The sequence below is a fragment of the Sylvia atricapilla genome, chromosome 15 (assembly GCF_009819655.1).
Source record: "Sylvia atricapilla isolate bSylAtr1 chromosome 15, bSylAtr1.pri, whole genome shotgun sequence".
NCBI classification, from domain to species: Eukaryota; Metazoa; Chordata; class Aves; order Passeriformes; family Sylviidae; genus Sylvia; species Sylvia atricapilla.
In genome coordinates, this window is record NC_089154.1 from 2,485,764 (window position 1) to 2,501,491 (window position 15,728).

General features: G+C 41.1%; 1 protein-coding gene across 1 annotated transcript in view; it reads right to left on the reverse strand.

Annotated features, from left to right (window-relative positions):
* PRKAR1B (protein kinase cAMP-dependent type I regulatory subunit beta) overlaps nucleotides 1-15,728 on the reverse strand; it is a 93,256-nt gene that overhangs the window by 64,755 nt on the left and 12,773 nt on the right. The window contains exon 4 of the mRNA XM_066329700.1: nucleotides 13,686-13,777. Within this exon, the coding sequence (XP_066185797.1) occupies nucleotides 13,686-13,777 (92 nt within the window). The remainder of the gene's footprint in view (nucleotides 1-13,685; nucleotides 13,778-15,728) is intronic.

The window sequence follows — 15,728 nt, forward strand, 5'->3', positions numbered from 1 at the left end:
TGAGCAGCTCACACACTGCACTGCTGCTCTGACAAAAAATGGGCTTGGAAGTTGCATTTGCATCATCTGGGTTTTCCTCTTTTGCCAGAGCACAAACAGCCCTTCCTCTCTCACAAGGCAGCACCTCCACAGAAAGATTTACATCCACAGAGCATTTGGGGGAGTTTTAACATAAATACATATTTTGACAACTTTAAGCCTAGCCAGCTTGAAAATTCAGCCAAAGTGCTTTTAAGTACTGCTGGTACATAATACATCATGGGGGGTTAGCTGAGACAAAGGTTTCATTAATAGCACACTTAAGAAATTCTGTAAGATGGGTGCAGATTTAAAATACCTATTAGACTCCCCTATAATCTCACATGTGTAAATAACAGGAAGAGCCACTGAGACTTTGAAGCAGTTCCAGGATTAAACCAGATCAGCATCAAGACCATAGGAGATTTCTCAGCCACAAAACTACATGGCTACCTTCAAAGTCAGTTGTAACACACTGTAGGAGCCAACAGGTAGAAGAGCTGAGACAAAATGCAGTAAGAAAAGTGTACAGAGAGGCAAGATTTTTCTTGTGATAGTCCATGTCTTACTTTATACACACCCCTGACCTGCTAAAGTAGACTTATTTACACACTGAAGTATAGGGCTTCGTTTTCTCACACACAATAAAAATTTCAACTAATTTGTATGCTTGTGGTAATCTCAATCTTAGCCTCCAGGGGTTAGGAAGTATGTTTTGTACTGCTTCTCTTGTCTTTGTTACTTCATATCTCTCCTTTTTAATAACCTTGATCACAGTGACCCCAGGTGGCAGAGACAACCACGGCTGCTCTCAGAAGCTGAGCCAGACATTGACATTGAGCAGTGCCTGTGTCCCAACCAGAGTCCCCAGATCAGCCCAGGACAGCTCAGATGCTGCCATGGGACTGGACAGGGCTCGTTCCAAGCTGATCAATACAGCTCCCTGTGGGACAGAGCAATCAAAGGTTTTCATCCCAGAACCTCCACTCCCTGTTTATCCATAGGGGTCTCCCCAATAAATATTTAACTTTGCTTGAGCCCAGCAGCACAGACTTCTGTATCTGGGCTAGTTCAGGTTCCTGAGGGGCTCAGGGAGGGTCCTGGCACAGCCAGGCAGTTGCTTTGCCCCAGCTCATAGTTCTGTATTACCAGCTTGCCCTGCAGACATGCACAAGGCTGCTTACCAAAACACATACCAAGATATGACAAAAAAACATTAAGTATTTTCTAACATCTGAATTTTAATAGAGCTTAGGCACCTTAATGCCTTTCTCCAAGCCTCATCTGCCCCACTTTGCTGCTCCAGCTGCCTCAGCAGCTCACTGGTTTTTCCTTTTACTGCCTGGAAAAATGTCAGCTGCGGGAAGTTTGGATTTTGTGACCCATCGTGTAAGAGAGCACAAATAAAAGCATTACCAGAGCAATGCACAAAATTAACAGTGGGCAGACAACTCGCAGTAGCTTTTCCATCTTTAAAAACCTGTTATTTCTACTATATATAGTAGAAGGGATCAGTGAGTCTTCTCAGTTGTGGTGAGAGCCACACCACAGCCAGAGCATTGGTAATGGCTTTGTTCAGAGCCTGTGCTGCGGAAGAGAGGAGTGTGCTTTAGAGTTGGTGTAAACAAATTAATTTAAGTACAAAGGGAAACTTTTCAAGCTGCCCACCAGAAGAAAACTCCAACTCACCAGAACCAGAAAATGTCCAACGCTATTTATTACACGGCACTTGAATTTTGTATCAATTAGCCATCATGTACAAGGCTAATTTTAACTTTACATGTGTGAATTTTAATCTTGAGCCAAACCAGCTCCATGGGAAGGAAGGACAGGGCACACCAACGCCTTTCTCATCAGGTTGCTCATGGATTGCTGCTGCAGAGCTCCCTAATGGCAATGAAACTATCCTGCCATTGCCAGAGGGTGTCACTACGGCACTGAGACAAAGCAACCAAACAAATGAAGCAGATAAACAAGAAAAGTGGTGAAACCCATCGGAAGTAAGCTCTATGTAACCTTCACATAAATTGTTCATCAGCTTAGCCGTGAGCTTTCAGAACACGGTTCTGGAGTCTGCGTACATCACGTATTTCCTTTTTTTCCCCCTGTATCTCTGGTCCTCTAACCTGATTTCTAACACCAAATCTTAAAAGGAACTACCTGTTAGAATTGTTTGCAGAATCTCCGTTGTTCACATAATTTTCACCTTGTTTTCCATGAAAACCATCCTTTGAAAATGAAACTGTTCTAAAAGCCTGTAGTTCACAGACACAATAACTCTATTTGTAAGGTAACTGCTTTCACAGCAAATTGCTGCAAAGGAAATCTACATCTTCTGACATAATGACACATAGCCCAGGTAATTAAAAAGAGCCAAACTGAGCATGTTAAGGGATCTTGGTTAGTGATCTTGAGTGCTTGGTTAATATCCTCCACCAGAAAAGGAGGGAAGTCAAGGAGCCAAAGAGCACAGTAAATGAAAGCACTCAGAAGGCTGTGAAAATAAAAACAAAACACCAGCAATACAAGGAAGATCCCAAGGTGCACCAAATCAGTAGGTTTATTGTCTTTGTAGTCTAAATGCAATCTCATGGCAGGAGACACATGACCATGAGCCTATATTAATATGGTAAATGATGTCCAAGAGACCTGATAGATGTTGGAATGTATGAACAGCTCAGTCAGGACAGGGATCGGGCATTGCAGGGTGTTGGTAGCTGCTGCTCTGAATGTGACTGTCAGAGTCAGAGGGTGGGGTGACTGTGAAAAGGACTGCATTAAGTCCCAGATTCCACAACATGCAGCAACATGGAGCAACTGAGCAGCTTCATTCCAACTATATTTTGGTACCAGGGTAAACTGAGTGATGTTGCTGAGGACAGTTTTGATTAGGAAAGGCTGCTCCTGCAAAGTGTTCCAGAGCTCTTGTCAACCTGTCAAGGAATCAAACCTTGCGCTCTAATAATAGAACAATAATTTAATATTCTTGGAAATAAATTCTAGTCAAAGCACAGGATTTAATAAATAAGAGAAGAAATATGACACATTTCATACCATTCAAGAACAGTAGGTAAACTTGGATGAAACACAGATTTTCACTATTTTAAACCAAGTTTCTAAAAGCAAAGGAAAATCTGCATGGATGTTGTAACCACATTGCAGAAAGCAGCTGTATGAGGAACATGGGTCAACTGCAGTGATTAAACTGTCAGGATTTGAAATCAGGGCACTGCTACAATATTTTAATATAGCAAATCCAGTCTATCATGGTGAAGGTTCAGTTGGCTGTTCTGGGAATTATTAGGATGTCAAAAGGCCAAAGTCTATTTCTGAATACTGAAAAGTAATTCCCATTCACCTCATGCACTAATGATGTGCCTCTGTTAGGGAAAAGAAGAGCAAGCAATTCAAAGGTAGCAGCAAAGTCTCCTTAAAAATCTTTCCAACCATGAATAATATAAGAAGAAATTAAATTCAGAATAAATGTAAATCTGTTGTTTCGTTTCTCTTGTTTCTCCCTGACTTTCAAGACAAATAGATCTCTCAGACTATCAGACGTGAAAAATACAAAGATGTGGAAAACAGAGCTGGAATTTGGCTTAAAAACAGCAGACTTGGTCTTTCATTGCAAATGCAGAGAGGGATGTCAGGAGGTCTAGCCTTTATGTGGACCTTGTAATAATTGCAAATATATAACAGACTATCAAGACAAAAGAGTGTTTTCCTATTGATTAGGATTAAAGCTCCAGACTGAGCAGTTTATTCTGCTCACCTCAGTTATCACATCTGGAAAATTATTAGATTCATGTCTCAGCCTTTATTCTAGGACATTCACTCACATGAGCAAAGAACTTTCATATCCTCTGGGGTCATGGTACAAATCTACTTTTTTCACATGGTTATACCAAGAAACAATAAATTAAGCTTGATCCTACAAACAGTGATAATTGCCCATCTTTTAGCTATTCAGATGGTGCAGGATCAGGACTTAGGAGTGCAGGACACATGGAAATAGGAGAAAAGAGTATTTGTAAGAAGCCAAGCCGGGAAATACTGAAGAAAATGGCTCAGGAAGAAGATTGAGGCAGTATGGCAGTTTGGGCAAGAAAGCAGAGTGTTCAGTGCTGAGACACTTGTGTTCAGGGTTGAGCACTGGTCTGGGCAGCAGAGCTCCTCACCAGTGCAGCTCTGGGTTCCACTCACTGGGTGCTTCCCCCTCTCCATCAGCAGCAAGAGGAGCCACACTGTGCACAGCTTCCCATCTAACCCCAGCTAAAAAATCTCAGAGGCTCCTAAATAAAACCCCATCCTTTGTAAGTGCACTGAAACAATAGCCTAGCAAGAGTCCCAGTATCTGCCTGTTCCAGACATCCAAAAATCAATCAGGCTCCAAGTTGTAAGAGCTTGGAGGACCAAAGTCATACAAGTGTTTTGTTAACAAGAGATGGCTGCTGACTCTTCATTAACAGAAATAAATTTTCATGTCATCACATTTTGCCATCTTTGAAAAAAAACAAACCCTCACAATATTCTGGAGCACTTGAGAACATTCTGTGAGGACCAGCAAGAGGAGAGAGCCAAGTTTGATCTGAAGGTTTCAAGCAATGGAAAAATCTGCCACATCCCAAGCTAATTTAAATTATGGATCAGTTCCCTGATTGCTCTAAAAAGAAAAACTAAACTTTTCCAGTCTGAAGGTGCCCAACTTCAGCCACTAGCTTTTGGATCTCACATGGATCTAGCACGTGTCTTTTAAAGGGATTGTTGCTATCACTTACCTTTCCCTCCCAGATATGATAAATCCACCTTCATTCTGCTTCAGTTAATTAAATACAGTCTCCATATACAAAACTGGGAAGATGCTGAGTGCCTTAAAATAGCATCTGGTGATGTTTTTGGATATGCACTATTATATTTTCATTTTAATGCACCACACAGAGAAGCACATTATACTTTTCTAATGCAAATTTCAGCTGTCAACAAGCATGTCTTTGGATGATTTATAAATCAGAATTTGAATATATACAAAAAAGACAAAATCCCTACAAAGAAAGTGATAGTTTGCAGGATTTTGTTTTATTTTGCTTTTTAATTTCTGAAAGCAAAAAGCAACTTGAAAATTCAATTTCTTTCTTCTGCTTTTTTTTTTTTTTTTAAGAAAAGGAAAAGAGAGAGAAAAGGAATCTGGTGGTGCCAAAGGGTTAAAGTATCCCATTTCGGGCAGTCTGAATATCTGAATTTAGCAGCTGACAGTGCATGGTGTGTCAGTCTCTTACAGCTGTTCCAGTTGATTCAAAGACCATCTTTGTTTCTCCAAGTCTTAGCAACTGTTCCTTTTTTCCGAAGACAATGATAGACCAGCTGTTACCTCACAAGACGAGATGTACTGCAGGTCAAAGTCTTTAGTAGGGAACTTGTAAAACAAGAACTAAATCATTGTTTGGGTTTGTCAGGGTTTTTTTTTTTTCATTAAAAGAGAGTTAGCAGCCTAACAGTCAAATAACTTACACTTGGTATTCCCATTAAGTGCACCGGAATGACAGAGAAATTTCATCTGGTTGTTGAGTTGAATTCTGTCTTTTTATACAGAAGAAAAACCCCACTACTAAATCTTGCAGTATTATAGGATAATTCTTTTTGCTTGAAGGGCAGTTTCTGCCTTTCCAAACACGGTGTGCTACTAATGAGATGTCACCTCATCATGGAAATGCACGGCTCTAACCATTCAGGATGCAAGGTGGGGATTTTCAAGAGAATCTGATGGGAATTATACACTCACTTCCCATTACAGATCAATCAATGGGAATATCCAGTTCCTTCAAGCTCTTTGAACATCCTCCTCTAAATGCACAATGAAGCAACTGAATCTCAGAGTTGATTCTCACACCTGATTTGAGGACACCAGGCTTTCAAAGCCATGCCAGGCTGCAGGATCAGTCACCTGCTGCAGGCTCAGAGAGCAGCAGGAGCTGCTGACAGGTTACCTACAACCCTTCAAGGGGGGCTGAAAGGAAGGAAGCAGCATTTTAAAGAGCTTTGGTTGAAATAAAGCCTGCACAAAAGACAAATTACTGCTTCCAGCTGCTCTGATGCAGAAGACAAAGACTTGCTGAGAAGAGTGGACGTTCTTTTCTTCAACCTTTGTGTTTAATTCTGGAAAGCCTTAGCATTGAGCAATGTATTTGCAGAGCCACTGCCAGCTAATTGTTGTGTAAAGAAGCGCACAAAGGCACGGTCATATGTACTGCAGGGGTAGAAAAATTTTACAAGGCCCGTTAAATTCAGCAGTAGTCATAATTTTTCTGTTTTATAGAGAGGGAGATAAGTTTAGACTCAAGATTGTTTCACGAGCACGCATGAATACTATTTGCCTCGGGCTATTTTTTCTAGATCTAAAAAGGATTTATGTAAATAACTTCTCTGCTTTAACTCTGTTTTTCAGAATGGGTGACACACTGCCCATATGTAAACCAGTGCTTTATGCAGAATTAAAAATAACCACCATTAGGCATGGCGCCGCCAGTATTTGTGATGAAGAACATAAACAGTCTAACAAAACACTGAGGGTGAATCACAAGCCCTAAAAAGCTACGAACTGACAGTATTTGTTTCTCGAGATAAAAATATCCATAAATACCAAATGTGTGGGGTTTTAGTTTTGTTTAAGAGAGTAGCTTACCTACCAGGCCAAATACTGACATCACACAAAATGCAGTCTGCTGATGCTGTCAGGCTGTTGTAAGGGGATTGACACCAAAGCAGATACAATCTCCTGATGACTGCTGAGAGCACAACTTTGCATAGCTAATTTAAAGACTGCTGCCTGCAGGGACCACAATGGTAATTAAAGACAATAATTCTTGGACAAATGAGATGGATGTACTGGAAAATAAAGTCAGTGCTAAAATCACGGCTAATCCTTCAACGGAGAATTGGATCATTTATTTTCCAAATGGCTGGGCAACTCTACCTGGTTTCATTTCCATCTCTGCTGCCAGATGATTCTTGTCTCCAAAATCCGTAATTTTTTCTAGTTTAACTATTATTCCTCATTGGCAGGCTCCAGTTCAGCAAGACTGAATGTGCTTCCATTTAAATACATGAATAGTTCCTTTGACATCCGCAGCAAATCAAGGAACAACTCACAGTTAAACAACACACTTTTAAACACCGTGAGGAATCAAGGCCATAAAGAAGGCACAAAGAGAGGCTGGATTGCCAGGCAGTTTACCTGGAAGATGGCTTGGTGTTACCCAAACAAGAAAGGCTTTGGTAAATCTGAGTTTCCTCTTTTTGGTTGTTTACAACTGGAATTCACAGGACAGGCTAATCATCCAATACAACTGATGACCAGGAAAAAATCTCCCACACAGTGAGGTTTTGCGCCTGTTTCTTCACTAGCAAACCCGTTACATAATAAATCTTGCATATTCCCACCTGCTCTGCCCCCAAGCCAGCACTGTCTGCTGACAATCTCCTGAAGTTCCAGCTCTGGTGAGGCATTCACAACTTACAAACCCTCATGAGACGCATCTGCACAACATTGGGACCACAGTGCATCTCCTCTCCCTTCTGCTATCCCCAACAAGGAGGGTGAAAGATCCCATCCAACTCTGGTCACCAAAAACACCCTAATGTAACTTAAGGAAGTCACGTTATGAATCAACAAAGCCTTTCAGCCCCCACTGCCATGCCTCGCTGTGCAATTTTCTCTCTCATCTCTTTTTCTTTCTTTTCGTCTCTCATCTTCCCAGTGGTTTGCCTCAAGATCTTGGGCATTCTTGGCAAGGCTTATTACAGAGGTATCCACACATCTATTTCCATCCCCTGGCCGTGTCCAGTGACTAGTAAGGGAAATTAAGGAGCAGTTTGGTCACCATTTAGTCTGATTTGGGCCCCTGCTGCTGCCATAAGGGGAGATCCTGCCCAGCCCACTCCTTCCTTCCCCTTGCCAAAGCAGCAGGCACAGGGTGGGAGGAAGGACCTCATCTTCCTGCAGGGGAAGATCACTTTTCAGAGAGCTGCTCTGGCTCACCTGGCCCTGAGAGCAACATGCAGCCAAGGCATGTTGGCACTCACTGTTACTTCATCCTTTGGTACCAGCTCAGAATTCAGCTTAAATCAATGGTGAAACCATACCCTGAGTTTTCTAGCTGAGGTGGAATTTTTCTTGCACTCTTCTGCACACTGTAGGCATGTATGAAGCACAGGCAGGAGTGAAGTCTGTGTTTGTTTTTTAACAAAAGAGTTAAGTTACAAATGCAAGGAAAACACAGGATGTGTAATGAATATGTCATAGCTGTGGCATCCTGCTTCTAAAATATCTTGCTCCTGAATGGAGCCGTCTTAGGTTTCTTCCACATATATGAGGCTTTCCAGCTGGCCTGCAGCCAGTGCCTTAATAAAACATGGTATTATGCAGAAGTGAATAAAGCTGATGGCAATAATAATGTCCTTGAAATTCGCTAATCACCAGAAGTTTCAAGAAGATTTCAATATGAGATCAACAGGACAACAACTAAAATTCACTTGTTATCTATAGAAAGCCACTTTTCTCATGATAAATAATGCCAGTGTTGAAAGAAACCCCAAATCATTATTGACCCAGATGAAAAGGGGTCTGAATTTTCTGAATTTGAAGACAAAACCTTGCTGAAAGGAGCTGCAAGCACTTCAGAAATATTCAGGATGTAAAATGATTACAAATTGAAGAAATAGTCTGAGAAAATAGATATGCTTACAGTAAAGACACAACAGCTAACAATATTAGAGGAGGGGTGATCAACAGCATAAATACATGGTGAAGATTCATGGCCAAAGTAGCACTCTTGCAGGAAAGGAACCACTAATTACAGAGGTTGAATCCTAAATAGGACTCAAAAATCTCCCATTGCTGCTAAAAATTTAAAGAAACACGCAAGACATGGAGCAACTTGAGAGAGGTGAGAACAAAAATGGTAAGTAGGCTGAGGAACCTGGTCTGCAAAGTTCATCTTTAAATCTTGGTCCCAACAAGCACAAATATTTTAAAAAATGCTCTTTATCCTCCCACCTTTGCCATGCAGGGACCACACAAGAGTAAATGCAACACTGTGTAATGCTGAAATAAATACAGTCTTCAAGTTCATTTCTTGGTACTTTTTTGTGTCCTCATAAGAGCTCACAATTTTAGTAAAAGCATTAAATACCATTTTGTGCCTCTTGCTTTCAAAGCCTGTTTCACACCATTATACTGTTCAAAGAAACAAATGTATTAATAATGCAAGTAATAAAATACACAAAAGTATTCTGAAAGCTGTTGCAAGCTTTACAGCTGCCTGTACATTAGTAACAAATGCTTCCAAAAATTACATTAGTTAAACGTTGATCTACTCTCTTTACTCCTTGATGAGCAAGTTTGACACAGGATTTACAGACATTTATGGTGAAAATTTAACCTTTCCACTTCTTTAAGTGGTCAGAAGGCCACCGAGCTTCTGCACAGGGGCTGACAGATGTGGCTCATGACTCAGCAGAGCAGACTGGCTCTGGTGACATCCTGGAAGCAGGAGTGACACTCCTGCTGCTCTCGGCCCTGCTCTCTCCCCTACTGGTTATTTCTGTTATATTTCTTTCTCCTCCTTGGCAATCATCAGCTTTGGGTCCAACCTCCATTCCCACAGCAGCTCACCTCTGAACTTTCTCACTGCCCCCCTCTCAGTGGCTGCCCCTGCCCAGTAGAGACACAACATCCTGTCAGCAAAATGATGAAAAGTTGCTTTTTATTTTTATTCACAGAAGAAAAAAGAATAATTTCTTCCTCTTGATTCCTCTTTACTATTCAACATCACGGCAGAGCCAAGTGGGCGTGCTTGTATCCCGGCATTACATGATGAACTACAAAAATTCTGCACAGCTACACTGCTGGGTTAGAAGAGATTAATCAGAAGAGGTTAGACAAAGGTCACTCATACCAGCCCCTTGTCACCAATTTTGACTTTATACACCATTTCACAACTGGGAGGCCTTAGAGGACGTTAATCTGCTGGATATCCAGGAGCGGGAGAGGAAACAGAGCGCTGCCAAGTTATGGGTGTAATTCCATCTGTGCACAGACAGAAATCCTTCAGTGCTGCAGAGGGGCAGCAGCACCACAGCAGCCTCAGCAGCCTCACCCACGTGCAGAACTCCCAGGCAGCACCAACCAAAGCAAGGGGAGAAGTTGGTGCCAACTCCAAATCATCCTCAGGACAGGTCTGAATCTTGAGATCGCATTAGAACCAGAAGGGGTAAGATCACCAAGGAGATTCCCCTCAAGACAAACCAGGCATTCCTGGTTATTCAAATAACCAGCAGCTCCTCACAGCTAAAATCACACTCCCACTTCAAGTAATGGGCATTTTGCCACTGGTTTTGAGAGAACCAAGACCTTAGTCCTGTGTTTAAAAACAGTGGACTGCCATGTCACTTCACAGAGCTGCACAGTTATTTGCAATGTTAGCAATTCTTGAACATTTTGGCAAAAGTTGCTGATAACTAGCTCTGCTGCTTTTGGTGCTGTTGCAGTTACATTTCGTTTTTACTGCACTTTTCAGTATAATTTTACAGCAGAGTAAAATTATGTGTGTGTAGCACATAGATGGCAGCCCCATTTGAAGCATGGCACAGGGAAAGATGTGATCTAAAATTAGACTTGAAGAAAAGTATTTCCAACGCCAGTGCAAAAAGATACTTGTTCACCTTAACTTCAGTGTGATTTCCCATGCAACCAACCCTTCAAGTGGAATATCTGACACAGAGATGATATGCGACACTCTGCCTTTATAAATAAGGGTTTAAGTTTCACAGCTGCCAAGCAGCAAGTGCAACACAAGTCAGAGGAGGCTAAAACAAATATCTTTTTGAAGAAAGAAAAAATCTAAGAGTCATCCGTTGTAAATGAGAAATTGCTGGTCCATCCTTCCCCCACCTGAGCATGTCCCACATTTTGGTCAAACATGAAATTAGATAAAACAATGATAATATCTTCAGTGGAGAATGCACTGAGGAAAACAAACACAAGCCAATAAACACCACCACTGCAGCACAGAAAATGGAATAACCTTACTGAGCTTTCCACCATTCCCAGAGCCCAAATGAAGTAATTCACCACTTACTTTACTGAACTGCTTATTTACATTAAGGAGATGCAGACTGGAAGTGATGGCAATGGTATGCTCTGACTTGCTGACTTCTTCACACTTGACAAATGCAACCAGACAAGGGTAAGAGCATGATGTCAATTTATTCCTTCATTTCAATCCTGTCTGCAGAGCAGAATACACATCCTTCTGTGAGCTCCTTTTCTTTTTCCTGATGTCAGCAATAGCCTGCTGTGCTCATCATGAGGCTGCAATGAGGCCTCTGGACACATCCCTGAGCAGGGAAAAGGTCTGTACCTGACCATGCTCCAGTGCACAACCCGGGAGCTCCTGAATCTTTTGACAGCAGAGGCAGAATACACCTGGCCAAGCCACAGTTTGCAAAAGCTAAGAGTCCACACTGCACCTGCAGCACACACATGGGAGCCTGCACAGCTCTCTTCACTCCTAACACATATCCATGACAGGACAGAGGAAAATGGGACACAGGGAACAGACAGGAGAACCCATGATCATGATGTGCAACCAGCACAGTGCAAGAGAAAGCAGTTGTCCTTCAGATTTTGTCTCTCGCCCTATTTTGATAACATATTACTGAAATGTCCTTTTTTTCCAGCCCTAAAACCAATCCTTTCAGTGCCTGTCACATCAGCATGCTGACAGTATAATCAGGATTTACAGCAGTTCTCTACAAGAATTCTCCTCTGTGGGTGAAAAAGCTAGAAGAAACGTGCAAAGTTCATCCTCTCCTAATTACTCCAGAAATCTGCATGTTAACACGATATCATTAAGACTGCAAAGCAATTAAACTGTGTAAACATCTGCAAGAGGGAGCCAAATTCACACTCTTGGAATGTGCTTTGACTGCAAGCATTTGAGTAGCCCCACTGAAGGAATGTGCTGCTGATGTTCTGCCAGAACTAAAAGCATCAGTGTAGAGAAAGTTTTTGTCTTTTCTAGCCGTGGAAGCACAGAAAAGAGGGTTGGTGAGGAGCTCCTGACCTCACTGAGCCTTATCTGCTCAAGGCAGGACTGACTGATGTTTGTCATTCCTGGCAGACCACAGCCTAATCTGTCCTTGACGGCCTCAAGTGGTGGAGACTCCACAACCTACCCAAGCAATCAGAGACCTCTTCTTGGATCTGACTGGACTCTCTCCCACTTTAAATTTGCTGCTCTTTACCCTCTGGCCCACAGAGCAGTTTATCACTCATGTAGCATTATTCACATGCAATTATAAGCTATTATTGCATCCCTCTGCCCCAGCTTTTATTCTGCAGGCCGAGCAATCCCATTCTTCCCTCGGAATTGATGTTATCTAGGTCTGTGATCATTCCCACCACTCCTCCATGAATTTCCTCCAACTGGTTTTCCTTCAAGTGCAGTGCCCAAACTGGACACTGTGTTCCAGCTGAAGTCTTTCCAACACTGGGACATCTTGCATGTTCTGTTTAGTTTCCCCAGTAAAACATTAGTATTTTCAAAAAAAGGCTTGACATTAGTGACTGTTATTCAGACCATGAGTCACAATGAGTTCCACATAGTTTTTCAAGGAACTACCAAAACTGCAGAACTGTCTATAAAGGTGTTCTTCCTGCCTAAGGAATACTTCTCTGCACTTGGCTCAGTGTCAATACATCCTACTTTTACTAGAATATTCCTTCAACCCATCATCATAATTCTGAATGCTACCCTTGTCTCCCAGTGTTTTAGCAGCCCTTCCCATATTCATGTCAGCTAAAAATTCAACACTCCTAGCCTGTCCCATCAAGGCTACTAATGACAACCATGGTGAAAAGCAGGACAACCCATTCCATACACATTTCCTTTGGAATGATGGACCAGTGATCCCTGCTATTTGATTATAATTCCATCAGTTTTGCACAGACTCCACACTGATTTCATTAAAGACACACTTCCCTGTTTTTTGGTTGTTGTTTTTTTTTTTTTTTTATGAAACCATCATAAACATTAATGTCAAAAACATTACTGGAACTTGAGCTGTTTGGCCTCCTTTCTGCCTTCCCCAGCTGTACAACCTGCCATTAGTTCTGGAAAGACATTTTTGAGTCTTTAAAGGTCACATTGACTGTTACTGAACTCCTTGGTCTCCTTCAGTTGCTTATACATAATTTGTTTGTTCCAGTTTTTCCAAGAACAAAACAATTTACCTGTCATTCCTTTTTATCTCTTTACAGACATTATGCTTTTTCTTTCCCACTCATTCAGCACTTGACTTGTCTTCCCTGAGTTTCAGAAGCAATGACAAATGCTTCTGAGATTGCTTTAAATAATTAAGTAATCTAGAATAAAGTTCATCAGGCCCGTCTGTTCTGAAAATATTAAATAAGTCTGAATACACTCTGTCCTGTTCTTGTCCTTTTTTACCTGGTGATTTTACCCCCTGTCATAATACCATGAGCATGTTTGAGGGTGTATCTAGTGTGACTCAAATGCATAAGTTCTGAACCCTGAAATGAAATTTAATCTAATTTCTTATCCTCACACCAAGCTATGGATTCCCTTGAACCATGAAGCCCCTCGTACCTTCGTTCATTGTCATCAAGATGAGCAAAGAGCACATTCTTAGAGATGGCCTTAGCCAGAGCAGTCATAGTTTTATAGTCCTTTGGAATAACCTGTAGAGAAAAGAATGAAAGGTAATTACACCCCTGATTGTATTTCTTCACAAATCGTGAAATCTACAGAAAATTCTACTGTTCAAGAAAATGGATGCAATTTCATGTCAGGCACTGAGAGAGGGTTAGGCTATAATATAAAGTCACTAGGAAAGTAATAAATTACAGTTTTGATAATGTGAGGATAAGAATTTTTGTTCTCAAAATGACACTCAGAAAGGAAATGTAAGATCAGGGATGACTGGGGAGAAGGATAGCCACAAAATACAGTAATTAGGAGGTACTGGCAGCTGTGTAGTCTCCTTTCAAATCTCTTGGACTGAGGAAAATGTATTTTATATTCCTCTTTACTTCAATCAATATCAGAAGCAACTTAAACTGTGGAAACAGCAAGATTTCTCTAGGAAAAAAGGTAAAAAATGTGCTGATTATACCATATTTTTCAGTACTGGCTGTGGTATAACAAACCAAGCTCCTGATAGATCCACTTGAGTCAAAATCCTGTGCCTTAGCTTCATGGCAAACAAGAAGAATTTTCACTTAAGAATTAAGAGATATTTATTTTTAACTGGAGAGATATCAAAAGTTCTGTTTTGTGCATGAATTTTCCCAAAATAAAAGTTGAAATTCAGGAGTATTTCCACTGGAAAGCTAAGCTTTCCATTTTAGCTACCATTTAGGTAAGATATCAGTAGATAATGTACCTCTCTACTTGTCAAGTATCTTCTTCCAGCAGTCAGAAACCCCAATATTAGGAGAGAGACAAGAAATTTGTAACAAAATTATGACTTGTTGAAGATATCCGTTGTTTTTGATAATGTGATTTTCCTTAATAGTTTAATTATAACAGGACAGACTCAAGCACAGCAGAAGTTTTAAGTGCTAAATAAACCTTACTCCAATCTGAAAATCAAAATCTGTTTGTTAGTCTCAATTACTGCACAATGAAGGTCTGAAAAGGGGCATTTACCTCTCACATTTTCTTATGATAGAAATAGTGTATCTGTCTGCCTAAGTCACTACCTGTGTTGATGTGTAGGCACCTTCCTTCCCTCAACCTGGAAAGGCAAGAAACTTGCCCATCCAACCAAAAGAAGGATGTCTCAAGGGGTAAAACTGATGTAGAACCAGTTCCCACAAAGAATTACCAAGATTTATTTCACAGGGAAATGCTGCACTGTGAAGATCTAAAGTTAAAGTGGCTTCAGACCTCTCTTGTACTGACTGCTGCAGTCATCAGATTACTCAAATTAAGTCTAGAAAAGTATACACGTACAAACTACATTAGAGTGAAGCCTGATCTAATTGATATAAAAGTTTAAATTTCTCAGTGTTAAATTTGGCCAGTATCTTACTCTTGGTTTTTACCTTATCAGAGGAACACTGGATTGAATTGCAGGCCTGAACCCTTGCTCCATTAAGAAGACAGAGCTGCTCAGCTTACAGCTGATGAGCCAAAAGGGTCAATAATCAGACCACTGAGACATTCAACTCCAGCCTTTCTGTCTGATTATGAAATAGCACTGACTAGCCTTTCTCAGTGTAAACTTGCAGCAGTGAAAGCCACGAGGCTTTGTAGATTTGTTGGGACAGAGACACAGAAAACACAGGAGAGATTCTCTAGGTGTAACCAGGCATCTGACCAAAAGCAAATGCTGGTAAAGATCCCTTGGCCATTTCTTACATCACTCTTCCAAATAACCACTGAATGTTCTCCTCAAGCTGATAACCCTCTTTAGAGCAAGATTCCTGTTCTGTTAGCTGTTCACTGTGCAATGTCAGATGTGTTGACAAATACTGCTTTCTCTAGTTCCAGGATGAACTAACCCTCCACAGAGATCTTCCCCAGAATTAAGCCATGCCATGTGCCTGCACAAATCACAGCCCTAAATCTCTTTTGATTTTCTCTCCAGGGACATAACTCATTTCACTGCCTCTAGCACTACTCATG